General features: G+C 38.9%; 1 protein-coding gene across 5 annotated transcripts in view; it reads left to right on the top strand.

The window, feature by feature from the left end:
• Positions 1 to 22,564, top strand: part of MYPN (myopalladin) — a 100,274-nt gene extending 77,710 nt beyond the window's left edge. For all 5 annotated transcript variants that reach the window (XM_055325374.1, XM_055325377.1, XM_055325378.1 and 2 more), the window contains 8 exons: positions 7,362 to 7,583; positions 8,759 to 8,908; positions 9,748 to 9,830; positions 11,860 to 11,986; positions 13,270 to 13,477; positions 15,168 to 15,333; positions 18,025 to 18,158; positions 20,880 to 22,564. In XM_055325374.1, coding sequence (XP_055181349.1) covers positions 7,362 to 7,583; positions 8,759 to 8,908; positions 9,748 to 9,830; positions 11,860 to 11,986; positions 13,270 to 13,477; positions 15,168 to 15,333; positions 18,025 to 18,158; positions 20,880 to 21,049 — 1,260 coding nt within the window. In that variant the 3' untranslated portion in view covers positions 21,050 to 22,564. The remainder of the gene's footprint in view (positions 1 to 7,361; positions 7,584 to 8,758; positions 8,909 to 9,747; positions 9,831 to 11,859; positions 11,987 to 13,269; positions 13,478 to 15,167; positions 15,334 to 18,024; positions 18,159 to 20,879) is intronic.
• The last annotated feature ends 1,260 nt before the right edge of the window (positions 22,565 to 23,824 follow it).

Genomic DNA, 23,824 nt, shown 5'->3' with positions numbered 1-23,824 from the left:
GTTTGATTTTACTTTTATAGTTACTCTGTAGGTAGATCCATGCTAATCTGCTGTCCAACTCCAGCAAAGTAGGGTTTTTCTCCTAATTACCTGAAACCTGAGCATATGTAAACATGAACTTCTATGAATTGAGTGTCATAATCCTGATAGAGCTCATTATTAAGCTTCCATCATGAATTAACTCCAAGGCTAATAGAAGGGACTAGGAGCAGTTTCAAAAAGCATCTCAATACTCTCCATTTGAATATCTGTGACATGCATCAGTGTTCTGCTGAGAATCATTAGTCTGAGAATTGCTATGGTGGTTTAGTTACAGAATTGATTCTAGACTGAGTTCTATGCCATGAATAAGAAAACCAAGCTGCATAAATGCAATTCTGGAAACTAAGGATCTGTCTAAGATGGAAAGTTTGCATTAGGTTGGTAGATGTTGATTCTGAGTAAGTTTGGGGAATAAAAGGATGACCACATTATAATACTGTTCTGTCATTGTTGCCGTGGGAAATGATAGTGGAGATATTGCGGAGAACTGTCTAAAATGTATTGTGGCCTATTGATGAAGTTAGAAGAAGAAAATTTGCTTGGGAAAGTGGAAAAACAATCATAAACACTTGCCTATTGATAGCCATCTATATCTGTAGTCTGGGGACAGAGGAATCAAAATGATCAGTTTTATCATTCCCATATTAGCCTGTACATATGAAGGGGAAGAAAATTATTTCTTCTGAAGAGTATGCATCTGTTTTTGTTTTATTTTGCTTTGAAAACTTTTAGATCTGAAAGTTGGACTCTCTTACCCAATTTTATTCCTAGCAAATGAAGAACAGCAACCTTTTAGAACATGTGTGTGGTCTAACCTCATTCCACTATGCTGAGCATGGAAATAAATCAGAGGTCCTTGAACAATGAATATTGACTATAGACAATTTCCTCCCCAGAACTCAAACTTATAAATTAACGTTTTAGAAAATGGGTTTTCTTTGACATATCTACCACTTTGTATTATCATAACTGTAATATTTCAGCATTTACCTTCTAACTCATTTTATATAACATTTCTAAATAGCAATTAACATTTGCTTGTTGATTCTTAGAACATTGTGTGACACAAAGGTTCATATTTATCTGGCTAGCTTTCTAAACTGACAGTGAAGTTTCTTTGAGTTGATGATAAGTTGAATTGACGCTAGAGGTACCCAGCCTCTAGATTTTAGGCTGCATTATTCCTTATTTTGAAGTGTATCATTCACCACCAGTGGATCTGCAGTGGACAACAATAAAACATAAATGGTTTAGGGTAGCAAAGTGAATCTGAGAAGTCAAAGGAACATAGGATCACAAAATATAATAATGAATGTTTCCTGACCAGTTATTTTAATTCACACTACCTAACATGATTTTCTGTACCCAGTATATATTTGGTAACTGTTCATTTCTAAACACACACACACACACACACACACACACACACAGACTCTTATTTCAGCTTTCCTCCTTGACCTCATTTCTCTGGAAACATTCCCATCACTTTATTCTGCTCATTCCCCCCAACACACTTTTTAAATTAATGCTTCTTTAAAACTGTCTGTGGTTCCCAGATACTGCCAAAAGAAAAAAATATGCACCTAATTCTTGCTATACTTTTTGTTCCTCTAATCTTCTTCTCTAAACTGCTTAGTCCTTTCTTCTACCTAAAGCATACCTCTTTCATCTCTTACTATGAACTTTTTATGAAAATCCTATTTTGTGAGTCTTGCCATCATTCCTTTTCTAATAAGAATTCCACACAGCCATTGACCTTAGGTTGCTTATTTGGGGCACAGTAGAACCTTGGGATAGTGATATCCCCATGTCATCTGCCATAGGCCCATCCAGGATACACCAGTTATAATCTCCCTAGGAGCTGGAATTGGTGGATGTCTTAATCATTGCTGCACCCCTGTTGTGTCTGGCACAGAGTAGGTACAGAATATGTGCTGAATTAGTACATGGTTATGGGATTTACATTAGTTTCATATAAAATAATGAAACTTTCAACCAAACAGAAAATTTTGGATTTGTGTCCTATCTATGGAAAATATCTCACTTGACTATACAGATTCTGATTATGCCTAATTATGGATACTACCCTATGATAATAATCCATTTCACTCAATAGATTAAAGAGATGAAAACATTGAAAGTAAGCAAAACTCTGGTGTTAACTGAATGTCAGTTTCAGACAGAAAAACATTCTCTCCTTTGGGCATAGACATCACTTACAAGCATCTGATGCAAAAACTGCTGCTTTTACTGACAAAGGGATAAGGCAAGGGGAAAGGGAGATTGCAACATAAATTCAGTCCTGGGAATTCAAAGCCTGTGTCCACCAGCAGTGGATCAGTAGGACAACCTTTCTGCAAACAGTGCAGAAAGCACTTAAATTTAACTCCTACATATTGCTTTTGTTTGCAAATTTCTTTTTTTTTAATTTTTTTTATTTATTTATGATAGTCACAGAGAGAGGGAGGGAGAGAGAGAGAGAGAGAGAGAGAGAGGCAGAGACACAGGCAGAGGGAGAAGCAGGCTCCATGCACCGGGAGCCCGACGTGGGACTCGATCCCGGGTCTCCAGGATCGCGCCCTGGGCCAAAGGCAGGCGCCAAACCGCTGTGCCACCCAGGGATCCCTGTTTGCAAATTTCTTTACAAAATCTGAGTCCCATCAGTTGTGACTTGGAATGACAATCTTGATTTATGCGTAATCAGGGTAGTTATCCTTGGGATAACCAACTCTTAGTTGCAAAGCACTACAGAAAGAGGTCAATTTTTGCTTTGGGGATAGTATACATCTTTGGTAACCTCTCAGGAATAAAGATTCAGTGCTTTAGCAACAGGCCACGTACCCCTGTCACACAACTGCATGGTTTCCAACTGCATGTTCCTGTTTCCCATTTCCCAAATATTTGTGAAACCTTTATGGGAATTCCTTGATTTACAGCATTCTTATTTTGTTGCTGATTTGCAATTTATACATTATATACTTGGCAAATTAAACAAGTATGTCTAAAAAAGAATTTTTTTCTCCCAGTATCCCTTTGAATTTATTCAGTGGGACTATTTCTCCTGCTCTAGCAATATCAAACCTAAGGCAGTCAGTCTCAAAACAGTTTTGGCCCATTTAGTTCTTTAAGGTTCTATGGTAACTTTGTTGTGAAATACAGTCTTGACTCAGTAGCACAAAATTTCCAGTCCTTGTAGTAACCAACACTGTAATCCTTATTCAGAAATATAACACCACACACAAATACTCCCATCCATACCCCCACGCTGCAGAGACTGTTATAAATGGTGAACCTAAAGCCAGGAAGGGAAGTATGGCCAGCTTCTCTCTTTTTTGCTTCCTCCTCCCCCTCTTTACTACACTGTTCCACACTCTCTTTTCCAGCCATGGAGAGACAAAATCTGACCCCATAGTGGCTTTGTCTTGTATGTGGCCCATGTGTGCAGGATGGAACCCATCACAAGTCCTCTGACACAATGCAGCTTGCCCAGTGACAAAAAGCTGCCTCACTCCTCGCTTTAGCTCTTTTAGGCAGGAGTCAGATATTAACCCATTGTAGAAAACAAAACAAGCTCTCCAGATGGATCCATTTAATCTCCCTTGCTGAGCTTAAAGTGAAGGCAGATACCCTTGGAGTAGAGGAGGAGGTAGGAGCTGCAGAGACACAGTAACTTTTTCCAAAGTCCTCTGACTGGATCTTCCTCCTTGCTTCTTTGTAGAGGAGGAGGTGAGGGGTTTAGATGGTCTAGCCTGTCTGTAAGCACCTGCTTTTGAAATTTCTGGGGAATAGTTTGTCTGCCAATTCACTTTGTGCCTTGATATCTAGCCCATCTTTGTGCCTCGATAAAAACTTCCAGTTAAGATCTGGTTGCTACTGTGTCCTCAGTACCTAATTATGTATAGGATTTTTTTAAATAACTCAGTGAGTGTTCTGTTTCCATCACCTCCCAATTTGCTATACTGATAAAATAATAAATATATAACCAATATGCATACCTTTATAGTAAAACAAAATGTGCATATTTTCATCATAGGTGCTTCTGTAGTTCCTTGGATCAAATCAATTCAAATATTTATAAACTCCATAAAGTCAGGCCACAACTTGGTCAAATCAAGTTTGGAATACATGGAGACAATGTGGTATTTATATTCTCAGGCAGGCACTTGAGGCCTCATATATATCATCCATTGTATTCCTGAAGGTTAAGTATAATCATAACTTACCACTATGTATAATAACCCTTCTTTGGGAAAATTACTTCATACTTTCAAAATAGAATTTCAGGAATTCATCTCTCCCTATAATAACTCTGACAATCTATTTAGCCAGGAAGTTACCAGCCCTTAAATGTCTGGCAGAAGCTTCAGGAAAGATGCTTTAATTTAGAGCAAGAGCTCCATTAGACAATGACTAGAGGTGGTATGGAAAGAACTGGGGGGAAAAAAAAGGAAAGGACTAGGAATTTGGGGACTTAAATAAAATAAGATGAGAAGCCGTAGAAGGCTAAGACATCCCTCGTGCCACCCTCACAAAACTCTGATGTTTCCTGAACTTTAGGATCAGTGTGTGAGGTTTGAGAACTATGTGAATTATTCTGTTTGGATGTAATTTTCAAAATAATAAAGCCTCTATTTAACACCTACTTCATATGTAAGGGAATAAAATGACTCATTGGTTTTACTCCTCAATATCCCAGAAAATAAACAAATGTGTTAAAAAGAAAAATAATATATAATCAGAAGCATAAATGCAATTCAAGAAAGAAGAAATATATATTCTTCATGTGATTTTAAACTGGCAAGTCTTCTCGGCCTTTTGGCTAAGATCAAGTGTAAACTGGCAAGACTAAAATATTTCACATTTGGGAGATCATTAAATGTATTTATGGAAAATATAGTCATTGTGTGAAGTATTAGATTGAATCATATGAAATTCTATATTTTTGACCTACAAAAAGGTCAGCCTCATATAGTTTGGTCTACTAGGTAGCTGGAAGCTTTGTCAACTTTTTAAAAATTCCTATAATATATAAAATAGTCTTAATACTTTTAAACTAGGTTTCAAATTAATGGAAGTGGACAATTTTTTACTTTAACTGGTTTGAATTATCTGATTAAAAATTAATAAGCTAACTGAAGATTAATCATTTTCTCTACCCTGAAGAGCTGTGGGTTTATTTTGCTTACCCACTGTGAGATGTGGCCAAGAAAGGAGGATTTAAAATTGGTTTCAAGAAATTGAAACCAAGAAACACCTGATTTCTGTATTTCTGTTTCCTAAGTTCCAATTCTACACAAATTCAGGTGATAATATGTATGTATAAGATAATAACTAAAGGGCATGAGTAATGTGATTTAATAGCTTGAGAATACATTTTATGAGTCCTGAATGTAATCACTTTGCGTAAGACTGGAGGCAGATGTGTATCATCCATGTACTTCCGAATTCTATTTCAGGAACATCCTAGTGCTATCTCCATGGTGCTCACCTAAATTATGAAATTGTGGTTAACTAGAGTCACAAGCTTAACAGAAGGTCTTACCTTCAGCCCAAAGCCATGGCTCAGGAGTCCTCAAAGATGCAGTTGGAACAAGTGATTGCCCCCATGTCATCCATGTATTCACTCATTCTTCAGATACTCACTGAGCATCTACCACAAGGCAGACACCATTCCATGTTCTGTTGATATAATGAGAAGCAAGATAAACAAGATCTTTGCACTTGTGGAGCTAACATTCTAACCCTTAGAGATATTCAGTCACTCAATCAATAAACAAGAAATATACTAGATAGTAACCAGTACTGTGCAGAGAATTTGAATGGAGAGTTCATTTACATGAAGTGGACTGGGAAGGCTGCTTTGAGGAGGTGACATTTAAGCTTGATAGTATTCAGCAGGGAGAAGGAATGACAGGAATTCAGGATAAGTCCTAGATTCAGAGTTTAACTTGGTACACTCAAAGTGTGGTCTGAGGTCCTGTGGCAATCTGTAAGCTATCACCTCTTCACCTTGACATAAGTACAGAAACTGAGAGTAACCATTAAGAAATCTTCATAGCAATTTGACAGAAAAAATTTATTTACCTATTAAATATAATAATTTTGCATGCCTCCTAAATTACATTTTTGCTATGAATTCATTTTTATTTTACTTTATAAAACTATGCATTGGAAATTTTTTAAAACCTGGTTTTCACCAAAAATAGTGTGAGAAACACTGGCTTAACTACTTAACAATTGGATGAATAGTGGCATGATTTCCTGATTTGGGGAAGAGCAGGGTAAGAACATTTCTGGGAGACAGAAACAAAATGTGTATTGTTTGGATGATGCTAAGTTTGAGATGCCCATTGGGTGCCCAAGCCATGATATAGAATCAATCACTGGGCATATGATTCTCATGATGTACAGTAGATCATTGAGTATATGAGTTTTGGGGAAAGCTCAGGCTTGAAGATATGGATTTGGGTCATCAGCATACAGAAGGTAATGAAGCTGTGAAATGGGATGAGACCACCTACCTAGGACTAGGAGCTAGGAAAGGAGACTGATAAGGAGCAGCTTAAGAAAGAAAAGGAAAACCAATATGGTGTTGTGAAAACAAACAAAAGAAAATATTTCAAAAAGGAGGAAGTAGCCATCTTTTCCTAATGCTGCTGAGGGGTCAGGTAAGAAAAGATTAGTAGCAATTGGATTTGGCAAATTTGGAGACCCTGACAATCTCAGTGGAACAGTGAGAACACAAGCCTCATTGGAGTATAGCAAAAGAGTGGGTAACAAGGAAATTATCCTGTAACAATACAAAATTACTTCAGGTAGGTTTGTTGTGGTAGGCGTAAAGAAATGCAATGAAGATGGATGTGAAGTAAAAGATTTATTCAAGACAGGTTTCATCAAGTATACAGATGGGAACGTGCAGAATAGATAGGAAGCTGGTAATGGAGGCATGCATCAGAATGCAATTCAGAATAGTTTTTCCATATTACCAGATAAGAAGTTCTACATATTGAAATGGACATTAATACTAGAAATGGAAATTACATTCCATCTTCATTTCTCTACAGGATGCTACTGGGGCTCCATACTCAAGGTGAGGAATCAGGATTCACTAAGGCAGTTTGGGATTATAGTAGAGACATTGACATCTCCTTTAGTGCTCCATGGTGAGGAACTGGAAATGAAATATGTTTGGTTTATTGGGTTTCCATGATATATATTTAATATCTGAATCTAAAAAGTTCCACCCTCAAATTATACTCATAGTCATCCTCTTTCTCACCCATAGAACTGAAACTGAAACATATTTGCCATTTTGACAGGAGTACAAAATTTCAAGCTTTGAGCAGAGGCTGATGAATGAAATAGAGTTTCGCTTGGAACGTACCCCTGTTGATGAATCAGATGATGAAATCCAACATGATGAGATCCCCACGGGCAAGTGTATTGCTCCCATCTTTGACAAAAGACTTAAGCATTTCCGGGTTACAGAAGGCTCTCCAGTGACATTTACTTGCAAAATTGTTGGAATACCAGTTCCAAAGGTAGGAGAAGATGACCAGTTGGTTGCCCAACCAACAACACAGAGCTGTAGACGGTGCCTTAACGAAAGTTTTGTCAGATTCTAGGGAAGTATCTACAGAGGGAACAAAAACTACTGCCAGAAAACTAACAAAGCCCAGATAATTTTACTAAAAAGAGAGAGTCAGAGATAGGATCATTAAATAATTAGGCCAAAAATAAATCAGATTTATGGGTAAGTTAGAATTTTAATACAAGTTTAAAATAAACTTCTTAGTCATAATCTTCCATTTTGGGCTATTGATTCTCTCAACCACCAAACTCACCAAATTGATATTTTTCTTCTTACTTAACATTTATTGAATACCCACAAAGTGCCTGTTGTTGCACAAAGTGAGCTATATTTGTATTATGACTATTAGGTTGGTAAATGCTGAAAATGTCATATCGTTATTACTGGCTGCTGAAAAATCTTATGAGTCACCAGATTTTTTTGGCAGTCAGCTGAAAGAAGGATTTACACCTGGTATGGCTGTGGTAGGGGATCTCTCTGCTCTACTTTCAAAAACATTAGCATGGTGTTATCATGTATGGTTAGGTAACCAGGAAATGTGAAGAAGAACAGCTGCAGCCAATATTTTAACCCCCTGTCTTTGAGATATCTCCTTGATACATGCAGAATTCAACATGAAAAATATACTTACTTAAATTTTAGCCAGATGAGAAATTTAACAAGTGACTCCTGGCTTCCTTCCACTTGGTATAATAAACCATACTGTCCTTTCAAGTAAGGTAAGCTATTGTAGACTCTCAGATCTGTGACTGCAGAAGACTTGAGCTTGTAAACAGGATAATGGGGGGGGGGGGATTCACACTTTTGGCTTTCATTATTTTGCCTCTGAAGACATGTCTGGTCCTTGGGGTGGCTTTTTAAGTAATTATGAAGTACAATAGAAACAGTCAAAAGCTTGATCTTGATCCTAAATTATACAGAATTTTTGACTTAGGTATTGTGTATGTACAAGTGCAGGAGCATATTATATAGTCATTTTTAATATATATTTTTCTAAGTGCTTTATAAGGGATGGGGCACTTGTAGAGATGACTATCAGTCCTTGCCTCACCCTACTTCCTACTTCATCATCCTCAAAAGATGTACAGAACAGTGTATGTTCTCCTCGATTAACTCTCATTGCAGGTTTACTGGTTCAAAGATGGGAAGCAGATATCAAAGAGAAATGAGCACTGCAAAATGAGGCGAGAAGGAGATGGGACGTGCTCTCTGCACATCGACTCCACCACCAGTGATGACGATGGCAACTACACTATCATGGCTGCCAACCCCCAGGTGGAGAAGCAGGGTTCTGCGCTGTGCTGCACTCTGAGGAAGGAGAACTTGATGTCATTGTGAATGAGACCTTGAGAAGTGCCAATTACTAAGGATTGCTGAGGAAAATGAATGAGAAGCATTGTGATTGTGTGTAACTAGAGCACAGTATCACAGCTTAAAAGACCAGTTAGCCATTGATGGGTCACTCAACCCTTCAGCCTTTGTCAAAGGAGATTTGTAGTATCTGTTCACTGTATCCCAGATGTATTGGGCTAAATCATATGGTTATCAACTCATTCACTCTCTTGAAGAGTCTATAAATCATTCTACCAAAGAATGATTTGTTTTGTTCTTTAGAAAATAAGCAAATTACTCCAAAAAAACGTGTCAATATTCCTCAAAATCATAATGTCTTTTTTTTTTTTTTTGGTAAAAGTTGGAAAACCATAATCTTTCACTTTCTTTTTCTGAATGAGATCAAGACTTAAAATTCCCCTAAAAGTCATGGTGGCAGAATAAATATCTTCAACCACGATTAGAATACAAACTATAGAATTATAATTTCTATTCTCACCCATTCTTCTTATTAAAAATGTTAGTTTTGAGGATAATCTCTATTAAGAAAAGTATAAAATACTTGGCCACAGTCTCTGCATGTGGCTGCAGATAATGTTAAGTTCACAAGAATTCAGATTTGTTTACATCTGTGCTCTATTCATTTCTCAGCTCAAAATGAAAGTCTCCATAATATTCTTTAAATTCCTCCCTAGTTAGCAAAAGGTTCATAATGTTCCAGTCCAGAAAAAAATTATATAAATTGAAAAAAAATGTGGAAATCTCTTATTTTTGTTTCTCAGGGGAGAATCAGCTGTTCAGGCCACTTGATGGTCCAGAGTTTGCCCATTCGCAGTCGACTAACATCTGCTGGTCAGTCTCACAGGTAAAGACAGTAAGAATCTCCCTTCTCTAGCTTCTCCCAAACATCCGCCCACCACAATAAACATCAAAGTATTGGTCTACAAATTGTTACATAAAGTGCAGTTCTGCACCTGTAGCATCAACATTCCTTGGGAGCCTGTTGTAAATGTGGAATCCCAAACCCCACCCCAGACCTACTGAATCAGAAAGTGCATTATAGGGCAGCTCTGGTGGCTCAGCGGTTTAGCGCCACCTTCAGCCCAGGGCGTGATCCTGGAGACCCGGGAATTGAGTCCCACGTCGGGCTCCCTGCATGGAGCCTGCTTCTCCCTCTGCCTGTGTCTCTGCCTCTCTCTCTCCTTTCTGTGTATTCTCATGAATAAATAAATAAAATCTTGAAAAGAAATAAAGTACATTATAATAAGATCCCTAGGTGATTTGTAAGCACATTACATTTGAGATGCAGTGGTCTGTCATATACTCTTAATGGCTCAAAATTTGTAACCATCAGCAGCACCTGTGCAGATAATATATAAACCAGAGTCTTTGAATTAAATTACCATATTTTCTTTAATAAAACAGAAACTGGGGACGCCTGAGTGGCTCAGCAGTTGAGCATCTCTGCCTTTGGCTCAGGGTGTGATCCTGGAGTCTCAAGATCAAGTCCTACATCGGGCTCCCTGTGGGAGCCTGCTTCTCCCTCTGCTTATGTCTCTGCCTCTCTCTGTGTGTTTCTCATGAATAAATAAAATATTGTTTTTAATCTTTATTTTTTTTAATTTTTATTTATTTATGATAGTCACACACAGAGAGAGAGAGAGAGAGGCAGAGACATAGGCAGAGGGAGAAACAGGCTCCATGCCCCAGGAGCCCGATGTGGGATTCGATCCCGGGTCTCCAGGATTGCGCCCTGGGCCAAAGGCAGCCGCTAAATCGCTGCGCCACCCAGGGATCCCTAAATAAAATATTTTAAGAAATAATACAACAGAAACTGTTAATGGGTATATGTATATAGGTCAAATATTTTTGTTGTTGTCCCCAGTATAACAATTGTCTCTAATATAGCAACTGGCTTTATTCCTCTCTGATCTTACTAACCGTTAAGAATTAAGAGCCTGGCTTCCCCTTGAGTCTTATGGTGCCATGAAGTCTTAGCAAAGCATTCCATAGTTGCTGACATGGATAAATTATATTTGACTTACCAAAGGAGCAAAAATAGTGACCCATGGTTCAGATACAGTATTTCATCACTGCTGCAACTATACCTTCTTCTTCATTTTTTTTCCTCAGGAACAGCTGTTACTGTTGGTCAGTCTTAACCAGTTTAAGTTCATAACCATCCTTAATGGTCTGCCATAATTTATAGCCAGGTTAAATTTTATTACTCAGAGACACAGGGATTGCAGCTGCCTTGTTCTGGGTAATAAACAGGACTTGTCTTTTGGCTCTCATTTGAGATTCAGCTTGAATACTGATTTATTTGTTTATTTTGAAACTTTTGAACAACTGGTCAAAGCCAAGGCAAGGGGAGCTGAGCTACTTAACCCAGAATGACTTCAGAGAGAAAGAAGCTAAAGCCTGTTTATTTTATTACAGATCTCATAAGATAATCCTACAGTGTATGAGATGCTTACCACTTTGCTTTTTTACATAAGCTTCACACCATTATTTATTATTATTTTATTATTTGTTTACAACCTCCTTCCCCACCCCACCCCAAAAATATCTGTTCTCTGGACTCTATAACCAGGCCTAAATGCTTGCTGTTTTAAGTTTATAGATTGGAGGTTTTTTGTTTTGTTTTGTTTTGTTTTGTTTTGTTTTGTTTAGATTGGAGGTTTTTTAAAGATTTCATTTATTTATTCATGAGAGACACAGAGACCTAGGCAGAGGGAGAAGCAGGCTCCCTGTGGGGAGCCCGATGTGGGACTTAATCGCAGGACCCTGGGATCACACTCTGAGCCAAAGGCAGACACTCAACCACTGAGACACCCAAGAGCCCCTATAGATTGGTTTCTATGTTTAATGCCTGAACATGCTTGTTTTTATAGAGGAAGGTCCCGAGTACAAGAAAGAGACAAAGAGCCCCTACAGGAACGCTTTTTCCGACCGCATTTCCTGCAGGCTCCTGGGGATATGGTAGCTCACGAGGGGCGCCTCTGTCGGTTGGACTGTAAGGTAGACTCTAATACCTATCCTTGGTTCCAGCTCTGTTCACATTTTGCATTTGTTTTTTTGACTTATTTTTGTCTGTATTCGTTTTGTGTCTTGTTTTGTTTAGCGAAAGGGGGACTGGGGAAGGGAGAAAGATCACTTCTTTTCTCACAAGGCTTTTTCAGAGCATTTAATACCAGTCAAAAGAATTTCATGGAATTTTTAAGTCTCTATATCTTAATAAAATTACATTGGTATTGTATCAAATTAACTCTTCATCTGTAAAAGACAACCAAAAAGTGATATAATTCCCTGGAAAGTCTTTATTACTATAAAGCCAACAGTGTGATTTTTGCATCCTTGACGTGAATTTCTATGATATATATATAGATTGAAAAAATCAGTCATGAAAAGATGGCTCCAAGGTAGTTTATGAAAATGGGAGTTGGTTTCTCAGACTAATCAACATCCACCACCTTTAGCTATTCTACATGCTAATTCTTCAATCAGAAACTATGTTCAGTTGAGGAGCATGAATATCTCTTAATATGAAGAGAGATTTAAGTCACCTCTTCTATCCCAAAGATGCAGAATGCTATGGGAATTTTAGATGCTAATTAGTAAAGGTTTGAGATTAAGCATCCGTGGAGTCCACTTCTCTAGGTGGTTCTTACTCTGCCAATGGCTGCCTAAATAATATTTGAGATTGATTGTTACTTCTTCCATCCTACACCCAAAAAGATACCCATTCCAGGTCCCATCCCCAGAGATTCTGATTTAATATAGCAAGTGAACATTGAGATTTTCAAATGCAACCCACATGATTATAACACACAGCAAGGTTTGAGAATTCTAATTTAATGTCTTTCCTTTCCTTGGCTGCCTCTTGCTTATCATGTAAGCAATATATGTAAACAATATATATCCAAATATCCTGGCAACAGAGCTGCAGAATGTCTGCAGACACCAAGGGGGATGACATCCACACCGACAATGTAAGCAATATATCATCTGTGAAACTAACTCTGCAGGCCTTTTTTATCTATTCATTTAGTTTTTTATTTCTTATTTATGCTAATCTAGAATATATTCATCACTCAAATTGGGGTCAAAATCCTATACAGTTTAAATTAATTTGGCAATTCATCCAGCCCCTCTTGTCCTAATGCCCCTGAGGAGAGGTTTTTATCCACCCCATGATTTTTCTCATTATCTCTGGTGCCAGATGAGGATGAAGAATTCAACCACCAAATAAATCTGCCTGTCATCAGTCTGTCATTTGCCTCAGCTGTCCTGTTGTTTATTAGGTGAGTGGCTTACCACCCCCAGAACTGACGTGGCTGCTCAATGGCCAACCTGTGCTACCAGACGCCTCCCACAAGATGTTGGTCAGGGAGACTGGAGTCCACTCTCTGCTCATTGACCCGCTCACTCAACGTGATGCAGGGACCTATACATGCGTTGCTACCAACAAAACCGGCCAGAATTCCTTTAGTCTGGAGCTCACTGTAGTAGGTAAGTTTTGCAGCTGGGACCCCTAACTCCCTTCAAAGTTATTGCCCAAATATGCACAGCCTCTGACACAATTCCTTAGTCCTTTGCCCAAGTTTAATCAAGTTAAACTTTAACCAAGCTTAATCTCAGTTTCTCCTTCGCTGTAGTAAGGACCATATTTTCTACATTGCTTTCAAAGACATATCAGTAAACACATAATGTGGTATGTTGTGCATACAACATGTAATAAATCGGAGTCATTGTAATAGTTAATCAATTAATTAGTATATTGACTACCAATAAATTCAAGTCCCTTGCCCCACAGTTCATCACTCCTGGAACATACCAGGATCTTGCCCCTACCCCAAGCATCTATGCCATTGCTTCACTGATCCTTCTACCTGGAATACCCTTCTTTGCCTAGGAACCTCCTAGTTAGTCTCTAAGGCTTAATTCAAATGTCACCCCAGAGGCATATCCTCCTCTGTTTCCATAGCACTTAGAAAAGGAGGGACTCTTTAGAGTACTTGCAACCTTCCTGTAACTGCCTTCCATGTAAACTTTGCCTTCCTGAAGAGACTGTAAGCTTCTAAAGTCAGACATTTTGACTCTTTCTGTATATTTCCAGTTGTCTGACTCGGTGTCTGGAACAGGCACGGTGCTCAACAAGTGTTAGTTGATAACTAAACAAACGAACCTTTACCTTAGAAGATTATATAAACAAAACACTGTCATGCCTACAAATAAGGACAACAAGTCATCATCACTTGGTTGATACCAGCCCTCAAGTCAGGGGTCCAGACAGAATTAGATTTCAGAATACACGAATTCTAGTGCTGAACTTTCTCCCATGTTTGGCCCTTACCAGAAACCAGATGGGGTTCAGCATGCTATCCTCTCTCTAGACTAGTGGCTGCTTACCCCATATATCCTTTTCTTTTTCTCACTAATTTTTTTCTTACCCAACAGAGTAGGAAAAGCTCATTCTACAAGGATATATTGATTACAAGCTTTTACATTTCCCCCACTATTTTGCCAATATTGACTCTGGAATCCTGATATATGAGGTATCTTTGCCTTATCTAGTTCTGGCCCTCTCTCATTAAAAAGTCTCCTTAGGAAGCATAATTTGCACTGTAATGTACTTCTGGGACGCCTGACTGACTTACTCAGAGGAGCATGCAACTCTTGGTCTCTGGGTTGTGAGTTCGAGCCCCACTTTGAGTGTAGCGATTATTTGAATAAATAAAACTTAAGAAAAATTAGTATATTTCTTTTCTGTAGCTATAAACTTCTTCAAAATAAAAGTTGAGGGAAAATTAATATACCTTCTACAAAATAAACTCCTCTAGAAAATAAAAAGCATATATTCAGTACATAAAATCTATTGTTTTTCAAAATTAAAAAAAAATTACTGCTGAGAATAAAAGAAACTTCTTAAATTTCACACCCACCATTCGCCTCCCCTGTGAGCAACTCAGATCCCTTACCCTCTCATACAATATGCAAAGAGGTTCTCTCATGCCTTTTTTAATCACTTCCAGAGCTTTTGTCAAGGCAATGATCTTCACTTAGAGCTGTGAGAAGTGTTCTGAAGAGGAGGTAAAATGGGTAGGCGCCCACTCTGCTAAATTCCAGGGCTGTAATGAGTTTGAAGCATGTCCCCCAGGGTACTTAATATTCAAACAAGGATGGCCCTTCTCTCATTCAGCCAAAGAGGTGAAGAAAGCACCTGTGATCCTAGAGAAACTGCAGAACAGTGGAGTTCCTGAAGGCCACCCAGTGAGGCTGGAGTGCCGAGTGATAGGCATGCCGCCACCCGTGTTCTACTGGAAGAAGGACAACGAGACCATCCCTTTCACTCGAGAGAGAATCAGGTATAGTCTGCTCTCATGTTCAAAGGGACTTCCAAGCTCAGTAGGGCTTGCTGGGCACCCAAATAAGTCTGCTGTCTTTTAAATCTGGCATCTTTGACTCAGCATGATGCATTTGAGTTTCATCTGTGTTATTGTGCATATCAAGAATTTATTCCTTTTTGTTCCTGAAGGGTAGTCCATATCTCAAAGTTTGGGGTTCTTTTAAAATATTTTATTTATTTACTTCTCAGAAAGAGAGAGTGCGCACAAGCAGGGGAAGCAGCAGGCAGAGGGAGAAGCAGGCTCCCTGCTGAGCAAGGAGCCTGATGCGGGGCTCAATCACAGGACCCGAGGATCATGACCTGAACCAAAGGCAGATGCTTAACCGACTGAGCCACCTAGGCACCCCGAATGTCCTAAAGTTTTAAAACTTTAAGTTTTGGGAGGATTAATTAGCAGGGGTTTTTATTTTAAATTCAGTATAGTTAACGTTCAGTGTTACATGAGTTTCAGGTGTACAATATAGTGATTTAACAATTCTATACATTATTAAGTGCTCAAGATAAATTTATCCTATCACCTATTTCACTCATCCCTCTACTCATCTCCCCTCTGGTGACCATGTGTTTGTTTTCTACAATTAAGAGTCTGGTGTGTGTTTTGGTTTGTCTCTTTTTTCCCTTTGTTCCTTTGTTTTTTCTTAAATTCCACATATGAATGAAATATTATGATATGTCTTTCTCTGGCTGACTTATTTCATTTGGCATTATATCCTCTAGATCCATTCATGTTGTTGCAAATGGTAAGATTTTATTCTTTTATGGCTGAGTAATATTACACACACACACATACACACACGCACACATCTTCTATATTCGTTCATCAACCTATGGACACATGGATTACTTCCATATCTTGGCTATTGTAAATAGTGCTGCAATAAACATGAGGGTATATATATCCTTTCAGATTAGTATTTTTGCTTTCTTTGCACAAAAACCCAGTCAGTAGTGGAATAACTGGATCATACAGTGATTTTGTTTTTTAATTTTTTGAGGAGCCTCCATACTGTCTTTCACAGTGGCCATACCTGTTTGTAGTCCCACCAAAAGTGCATTAGGGTTCCTTTTTCTCCATACCCTTGCCAACGCTTATTGTTTCTTGTGTTGGTTTTACCCATTCTGACAGGTGTGAGGTGAAATATCTTATTGTGGTTTTGATTTGCATTTCCCTGATGATGTGATGTTGAGCCTCTTTTCATGTGTCTGTTGGCCATCTGTATGTCTTCCTTGGAGAAATGTCTGCTCATGTCCTCTGCTCATTATTAAATTGGACTATTTGGCTTTTTGTGTGTTGAGTTGTATTAAGTTCTTTATACATTTTGGATACTAACCTTTTATCAGATATGTCATATGCAAATATCTTCTCCCACTCAGTAGGCTGTCTTTTAGTTTTGTTGATTGTTTCCTTTGTGTTCAGAAGCTTTTTATTTTGATGTAGTCCCAATAGCTTATTTTTGCTTTTGTTTTCTTTGCCTCAGGAGATGTATCTAGAAAAATGTTGCTATGGCTGATGTCAGAGAAGTTACTGTCTGTGCTCTCTTCTAGGATTTTTATGGTTTCAGGTCTCATATTATGTCCTTAATCCATTTTGAGTTTATTTTTGCATATAGTGTTAGAAAGTGGTCCAGTTTCATTCTTTTGCATGTAGCTATCCAGTCTTCCTAACACCATTTGTTGAAGAGACTGTCTTTTCCCCATTGCATATTCTTGCCTCCTGTGTCAAGATTAATTTACCATACAATTGTGGGTTTACTTCTGGGCACTCTATTCTGTTCCATTAACCTATTGGTCTATATTTGTGTCAGCATCATACTGTTTTGATTACTACAGCTTTGTAGAATAACTTTAAATCTGTGATTGTGATACCTCCATTTCTGTTTTTCTTTTCAAGATTACCTCAGCTATTTGGGGTTTTCTGTGATTCCATTCAAATTTTAGGATCATTTGTTCTAGTTCAGTGACAAATGCCATTGGTACTTTGATAGGGATTGCACTAAATCTGTAGATTGCTTTGGATAGTATGGACCTTTTAAGAAAAAGGAAGAAAGAAAGAAAGGAAAAGAGAAGAAAAGAAAAAACTGCAGGCCAATATCTCTAATGAACATAGATGCAAAAACCCTCAACAAAATATTAACAAGCTAAATCCAACAATACATTAAAAAAATCATTCACCATGATCAAGTGGTATTTATTCCTGAGTTGCAAGGGTGGTTCAATATTCATAAATCATTCAATGTGATATATCACATAAACAAAAGAAAGAACAAAACCATATGATCATTTCAATAGATGCAGAAAAAGCATTTTACAAAGTACAACTTGTATTCGCGATAAAAATTCCCAACATAATAAAGGCCCATATATGAAAAACCCACAGCAGACACCATAATCAATGGTGAAAAACTGAAAGCTTTTCCCTAAGGTTAAGAATAAGTCAAGGATGTCCACTCTCACTGTGGGCACTCAACCACTGAGCCACCCAGGTGCCCTGATAATTGCTTTAAGCTGATTGCCCTATCCTTCCCAGTAAGGTCAGGGAGAAGGGAAACACTGCACTGGTGGATTTGCCCCAAGAATTTCCCTGAGCCCTGAACTGCTCCAGGCCTTTTCTGCCCCCAGATACAATGGATATGTACTCTTTTTCCTCCAGTATGCACCAGGATACAACAGGCTATGTCTGCCTCCTCATTCAGCCAGCCAAGAAATCCGACGCTGGATGGTACACGTTGTCAGCTAAGAATGAAGCTGGTATCGTGTCGTGCACTGCGAGGTTGGATATATACGGTAGGTGTAATGTCTTCAGTGAAACATCTGTGTGTGATAGGCAGCTTTAAAAACATTTTTTTAAGGATAGGCATAATATGTTTCCATAACTGAATTGATTAGATTATATTTAGTGCTTAAACAATGGATTTTTAAAATCATTTCATCCTAATCACCTCAGGGCTTTTGTACACTTTTGCATTTTACTATGAGCTTAAGCTTCTTTAAAAATGTCTTTTAATACTAGAAATTACAGCTATATCAGAGTTTAACTGTGTTTGTGCTTCTGATCATCCAACATCTCTTGCTGTCTTCTTAATACCATGGGCCACCCACCCATTGGAACTCCCTCTCCACTGCCTGTCATTCCTCCCAGCCAAACCTGCCCCCAGAAGAATTTTCCTGTCCTCATTCATTTGTTAATTCACTCTACAAATATTTATTGTGCCAGTCTCACAACCAGACTTATAATAGAGAGCTGTCCTAATAAAAATATCAAATGATGTTTGTATACTGACTTGTAATTTACAAAATGGTACCCTTTAGCCCTCCCAAACAAGTATTGCAATTGTCACCCTCATTTAAATGCTGAGGAAATTGAGACTCTGGAAGTTTAAGTGTCTAAAGCCAGGATGCAAATCCAGGTTTTTGAATCTTTCCTTTGAGCCATGTTTCTAATTTTCAAAAGAATTTAACAACTTAATCTTTATTAATGTATTTATGTACCCTACTCCTCTCCTCTATACTTTTGACATTAACTGGTATTTTTGGAGACATATTCCTTAATTCAAAAGGGTGATTATTTTTTTTTCCTCTCCTTTAAATTTTTTTATTTTTAAAAAATAATGCAATAATTAATAAGTTTCTTATTCATTACTGGTTCAACATGATTAACTAGAATAGCAAATAAGAGTCACTGTGCCTACAATCTGAGGTCCCTGCTATTCATGAGTGCATACTAGGTATACCCCTTTTTTAGGACCATTACGGGAGGGACCTTGGCCTGCTATTTTCCTCCAATATTTGGAGGAAATATATTAACTTTCTGATTTTTCCCTTATCCTTGGACTTGAAAAGAAATTCAAATGTGAGGGAAGCTGACTCTAATGTTCTTACCCCTGGTGAGGGGAGGCAAGAGAGAGGCCATTGATGTATTTAACCTAACCTAAGTCCCTTATTCATTTCATCCACTTCACCATGACAGAGGGAAATAGGTCTCCAACTAAGAAACTCAGTACCATTAAGCCCTGAAACTGATAAGTCTTGTCCCAATCCTGCCCTCCACTTCCCAGTTCGGTTTTTCTGGGCTCACCTCTCTCGGGCTCCTGTCTCCATTGAGCAGCACCAAAAATAGGGTGCTATTTCCTCAGTTGGGACCTGGGAGTGGAAAAGGGGGTTGGAAGAATTAGGCTAAAATCAATCCCCTACTCCCCCCCCCCCCCACCACCACCACCACCACCACTTCCTGCCTGTCTAAGGGATAGCAGGTAGGGTCCCCTCTCTCATCCAAAGTAGGGCTTCTAACAGAAGAGGTTAAAAGGTATGGAGCAGAGACTGGACTATTCACTGTGGCCTTACTGAGTGCCTACTCTTCAGTGGAATTGCTAGAAGTTTTGTCCTCACTTTCGTAGCTTTCAAAATTTGATCTTATCAATTCAGTCAGAGGTATTTAGACTCTAAAAAACTGAATAAGGAAATCAACAAAGGTCCAGTTTAAAAATCAGAATGCTAAATAGGTCCATAGCTTTCTAGGATCTGGAGCATCCATGTTCCCCACCTGGTGCTCCCCGCTTCTCCACATCAGGGCCCCTGGAAACCTAAACAATCAGAAGCTTGTTTGATAATTTTTGAATCAGACACAACAGCAAAGACAAAGCAGTTTGGATGGATATTTCATTCAGACCGTGTTCAAGCCTAGGGACCACCTCTGCTAAAAACAGGGTCTCCTTTAGACAATGCTTGCTGAACATGGAAATTGTAACACGTGCTCTTATGTCCCTGAACCGCGGTTGATTGCACATAAGTTACTTTTCAGTCTCCTTGCTATAATTCATTAAAATCTGATTAGGGTGGTGGGTAGGTAGTGGTTGATGAGTGATTAGGGTATGGGATAGGTACTTCTCAGAGGTCTGGATCCATCTTTTGACTGCAATTACCTCAGGTTTCTTTTTTTTTTTATGATAGTCACAGAGAGAGAGAGGGAGGGAGAGAGAGAGAGAGAGAGAGAGGCGCAGAGACATAGGCAGAGGGAGAAGCAGGCTCCATGCACCGGGAGCCCGATGTGGGATTCGATCCTGGGTCTCCAGGATCGCGCCCTGGGCCAAAGGCAGGCGCCAAACCGCTGCGCCACCCAGGGATCCCTTACCTCAGGTTTCTTGTCGCTACTTTCTGAGGTACCTTCCCTTGAGAGCCTACAGCTCTTTCTACGCTGTCCCTAGGAGACCCCATGCTAGGTCAGTATGAGGGGACCTAAGAGGAGATATTTTGACAATTCACCCTAGTCAGCCACTTTTATAGTCCCAGATTGTGGGTTTCGGAATTAGGAGTATAAGACATCACCAAGTGCAATTTGCCCATTCCTGGCAGAGAAGGAAAGATTTTATTCTTCTTTTGCAAATCACACATTTCAGACCCAGATATATTTCACAGCAAGTATTGGAATGAGAACAGAAAACATCCCCGCACTGTACCCACTAGATTGCATTCCTTTGATCGTAACATATTATTTGGTCCATTTCCCAGCTCAATGGCACCAGCAGATCCCACCACCCATGTCCGTCCGGCCCAGTGGCAGTCGCTACGGATCCCTCACCAGTAAAGGACTTGACATTTTCTCTGCCTTCTCCTCCATGGAAAGCTCAATGGTGTATTCATGCTCTTCGCGGAGTGTAGTGGAGAGTGATGAACTTTAGGAATGTCTGGGTGCCAGCTGTGTACGGGGGCAGACTGTGGAGGGGGAAGGAGGACAAGCCAGACACAGTGGTTTCCAAGCAACTGGATTTGAGTAAGTTCTCACGCTGCTGGACCCTTGGCAAGAAGTGCTTTGAATAAGTCGGCTGTGGACTCTTGCAGTCTCAGCTGGGGGAAGGATTTGGGCTGTGCCTTTTAAAGATTCCAACAAAAATGTGAGAAGATGATACAGATGAACCAAAGATGTCATGAAGTCATCCACTGCTTTGGGAAAAAGCTAGCATGCTCCCCTGCCCCTTGCTATGTTAGGGATACTTAGGCCCTACTAGGAGCAATGAGGGGCCATATGCTTGGGCTGAAAGGGGTTAGACAGTAGTGACCTTAGGTATCACTAACTCACCAAACAATGCAAAGGAAAAAGGTGGGAAGGTCTCCATTGCCTGTCATCAATTATATCCATAGCAGTCATTTTGACGGATTCATTTAATCTGCTTCTACTTAGCCTTAAGAGATCATGCCATACAACTCACAGATGTGGAGAAGCACTTTTGATTTACTTATCCTGAGTGTACTGAGCCATATTATAAGGTGCCAAAATGTGCTTGAGCTACAAAAAAAAAAAAAAAATCACTGAAACACTCAATATTGCACAGTGCACTTGTTCTATAGCCAAAACAAGGCCCCATTAGTCTGTCTGCACCATTTTCTTTTGGATATAATGGTGAGTGGTTTTTCTTTCTGACTTTATACATCCTAAATTCTAGAATGAAAAGGTTGTTAGTAAACCAACCAAAAAGAAATCTGTGGGGTCACTTTTAAAACTACTAGCTTCAGTTGCTCTTGCAAAATACGTAAGAGTTGTCATCATCTGTCACTCCTCTCTCCCCAAAAGTCTGGAAGTGTATGAGGCAGTGAGGGAGGAAGAGATGCAAACAAGGAGAGGAAGTGATTGGAGAATGTTGTTTTTCACTTGCCCTAGAAGAGTGGTGGGTGTGGAAGGAGAGGTCTTTAATAAGTATGAACTGTTTTTGAGGTCATTCGTTTGCATTTTCTATATAGAAAATATCATGCTAACCAGGAAAGTGGAAGGAAAAGGGAATATGCATCTTTATTCTAAGCCACCTATTCAAAACCTGCCTCTTAAGGATTTTTAGAAAAGTTCACTGCAGTTATCCCCAGTGCCTAAATGAGTGCTTAGCACCACATAGACATTCAATAGATATTTGTTGGATGAATGAATCTTATATTAGAGAAATCTGCAATTTGTACAGCAGCCAAAAATTGCCCTGGGAATGGTCATCACAGCACAGTGTGCTCCAGACCCACCTGTGAAATGAATTGGAGATGTCTGTTACCATCCTTATGCCCAAGTGTCTGGTGTTCTCAGGCACCCTCAGGTGGCATCTTACTCAAATGAACAAATAGAGTAATTGTTTAGAAAGGCTTGAAATTTTCTTCACTTCGAGGCAAGGATTTCCAGTACAAAAAAAAAAAATAAATTCATTCACTCAAAAGAATCATTTGTGTGTCTACTCTGTATAAGATGCTATGCTAGAGACTTATGAATAAGACACAGTCCCTGACCTCAGGGAGCTTACAATCTAGTATGGGAGGTAAGATGTAAGGCATAAAGAGTGCTGCTTTGGGGGGCGGGAATCTATTCTTTATCAAATAGAAGTTTCTAGTACTTTCCATCTGATATATTTTATGACTCTAAAATCATCTTAGTATTTTCAATCCTTATTTCTTAATGGGATAAAATGCCATAGGTTACATCCTTAAGAAGTAAAGATTTCAGTCAATTATGCAGTGAAACTATTAGATTTGGTTTCCTTTTTTTCATGTATTCAGGAACAATACTAAAAATACAGGTAACTGTAATGAAATAGTATATGTTTCAGACAGAATGTGTCCTATAAAATGTTCTGTTTCCATATTGGCTTCTACTATGAAATATCTTCTAGCCAAAGAGACCTTTCTAACTGCATAATTGTCCCTTCACAGTCTACACTTGACCTCCCCATCATATCTGTTTCTGTAAACCCTAAAGAGTCCTCCCAAGAAAGGATATTTTTCTCCTCTATATGTCTTCACTTTCCGAATACTTTTTATCTGCTGCCTTTCAGTGTCCAGCAGAGAATTAGGATAAATATTAAATTTGGCCACTGGATGGCGCTGTCTAACCTAAAATACCTAAAATATAGGAAACCTAAAAATTCCTGAAAGTGCAGGTACTGGATTATGTCAATGCAGGATTTCTGAACCTTAGCATTACTGACATTTTGGGGTGGATGATTCTTCATTGCAGGGGACGTCCTGTGCAGTGTAGGATGTTTGGTAGCATCATTGGCCTCTAACTAGATGCCAGTAGTACTGTGGCCCATCCCCAGGTTGTGGCCACCCAAAGTCTCCAGATAGTGCCATATGATTCCTAGGAAGCAGAATCCTCCACTGTGTTGCACACGAATCAGTGCCTTGCTCTTAGAATTCCATTAGAAGTCAATTATGATGAGGGATACTTATATAAGAAATTTGGGTTCTGCTGAATATATTTGGACTCAACATATCCAAAATCAGATTCATCATCTTCCCTTTCATAAACCATTCTTCGGCCTTGCTTCATGATTTCTATTAATGACACTATCACATTCCTAGCAATCCAAATAAAAAGCAACCAAGTCATTTTTTGCTTCCTCTAGCCAATCGATTAACAGATCCCTTTAATTCTAACTCTATTATTTCTTTTACATTCATCCTGTTCTTTCCATCCTGCTGTA

This window comes from Nyctereutes procyonoides, unplaced genomic scaffold (assembly GCF_905146905.1).
Source record: "Nyctereutes procyonoides isolate TBG_1078 unplaced genomic scaffold, NYPRO_anot_genome, whole genome shotgun sequence".
NCBI classification, from domain to species: domain Eukaryota; kingdom Metazoa; phylum Chordata; class Mammalia; order Carnivora; family Canidae; genus Nyctereutes; species Nyctereutes procyonoides.
The sequence above is the reverse complement of the archived record's forward strand: the minus strand, read 5'-3'. Positions and strand labels throughout refer to the sequence as shown.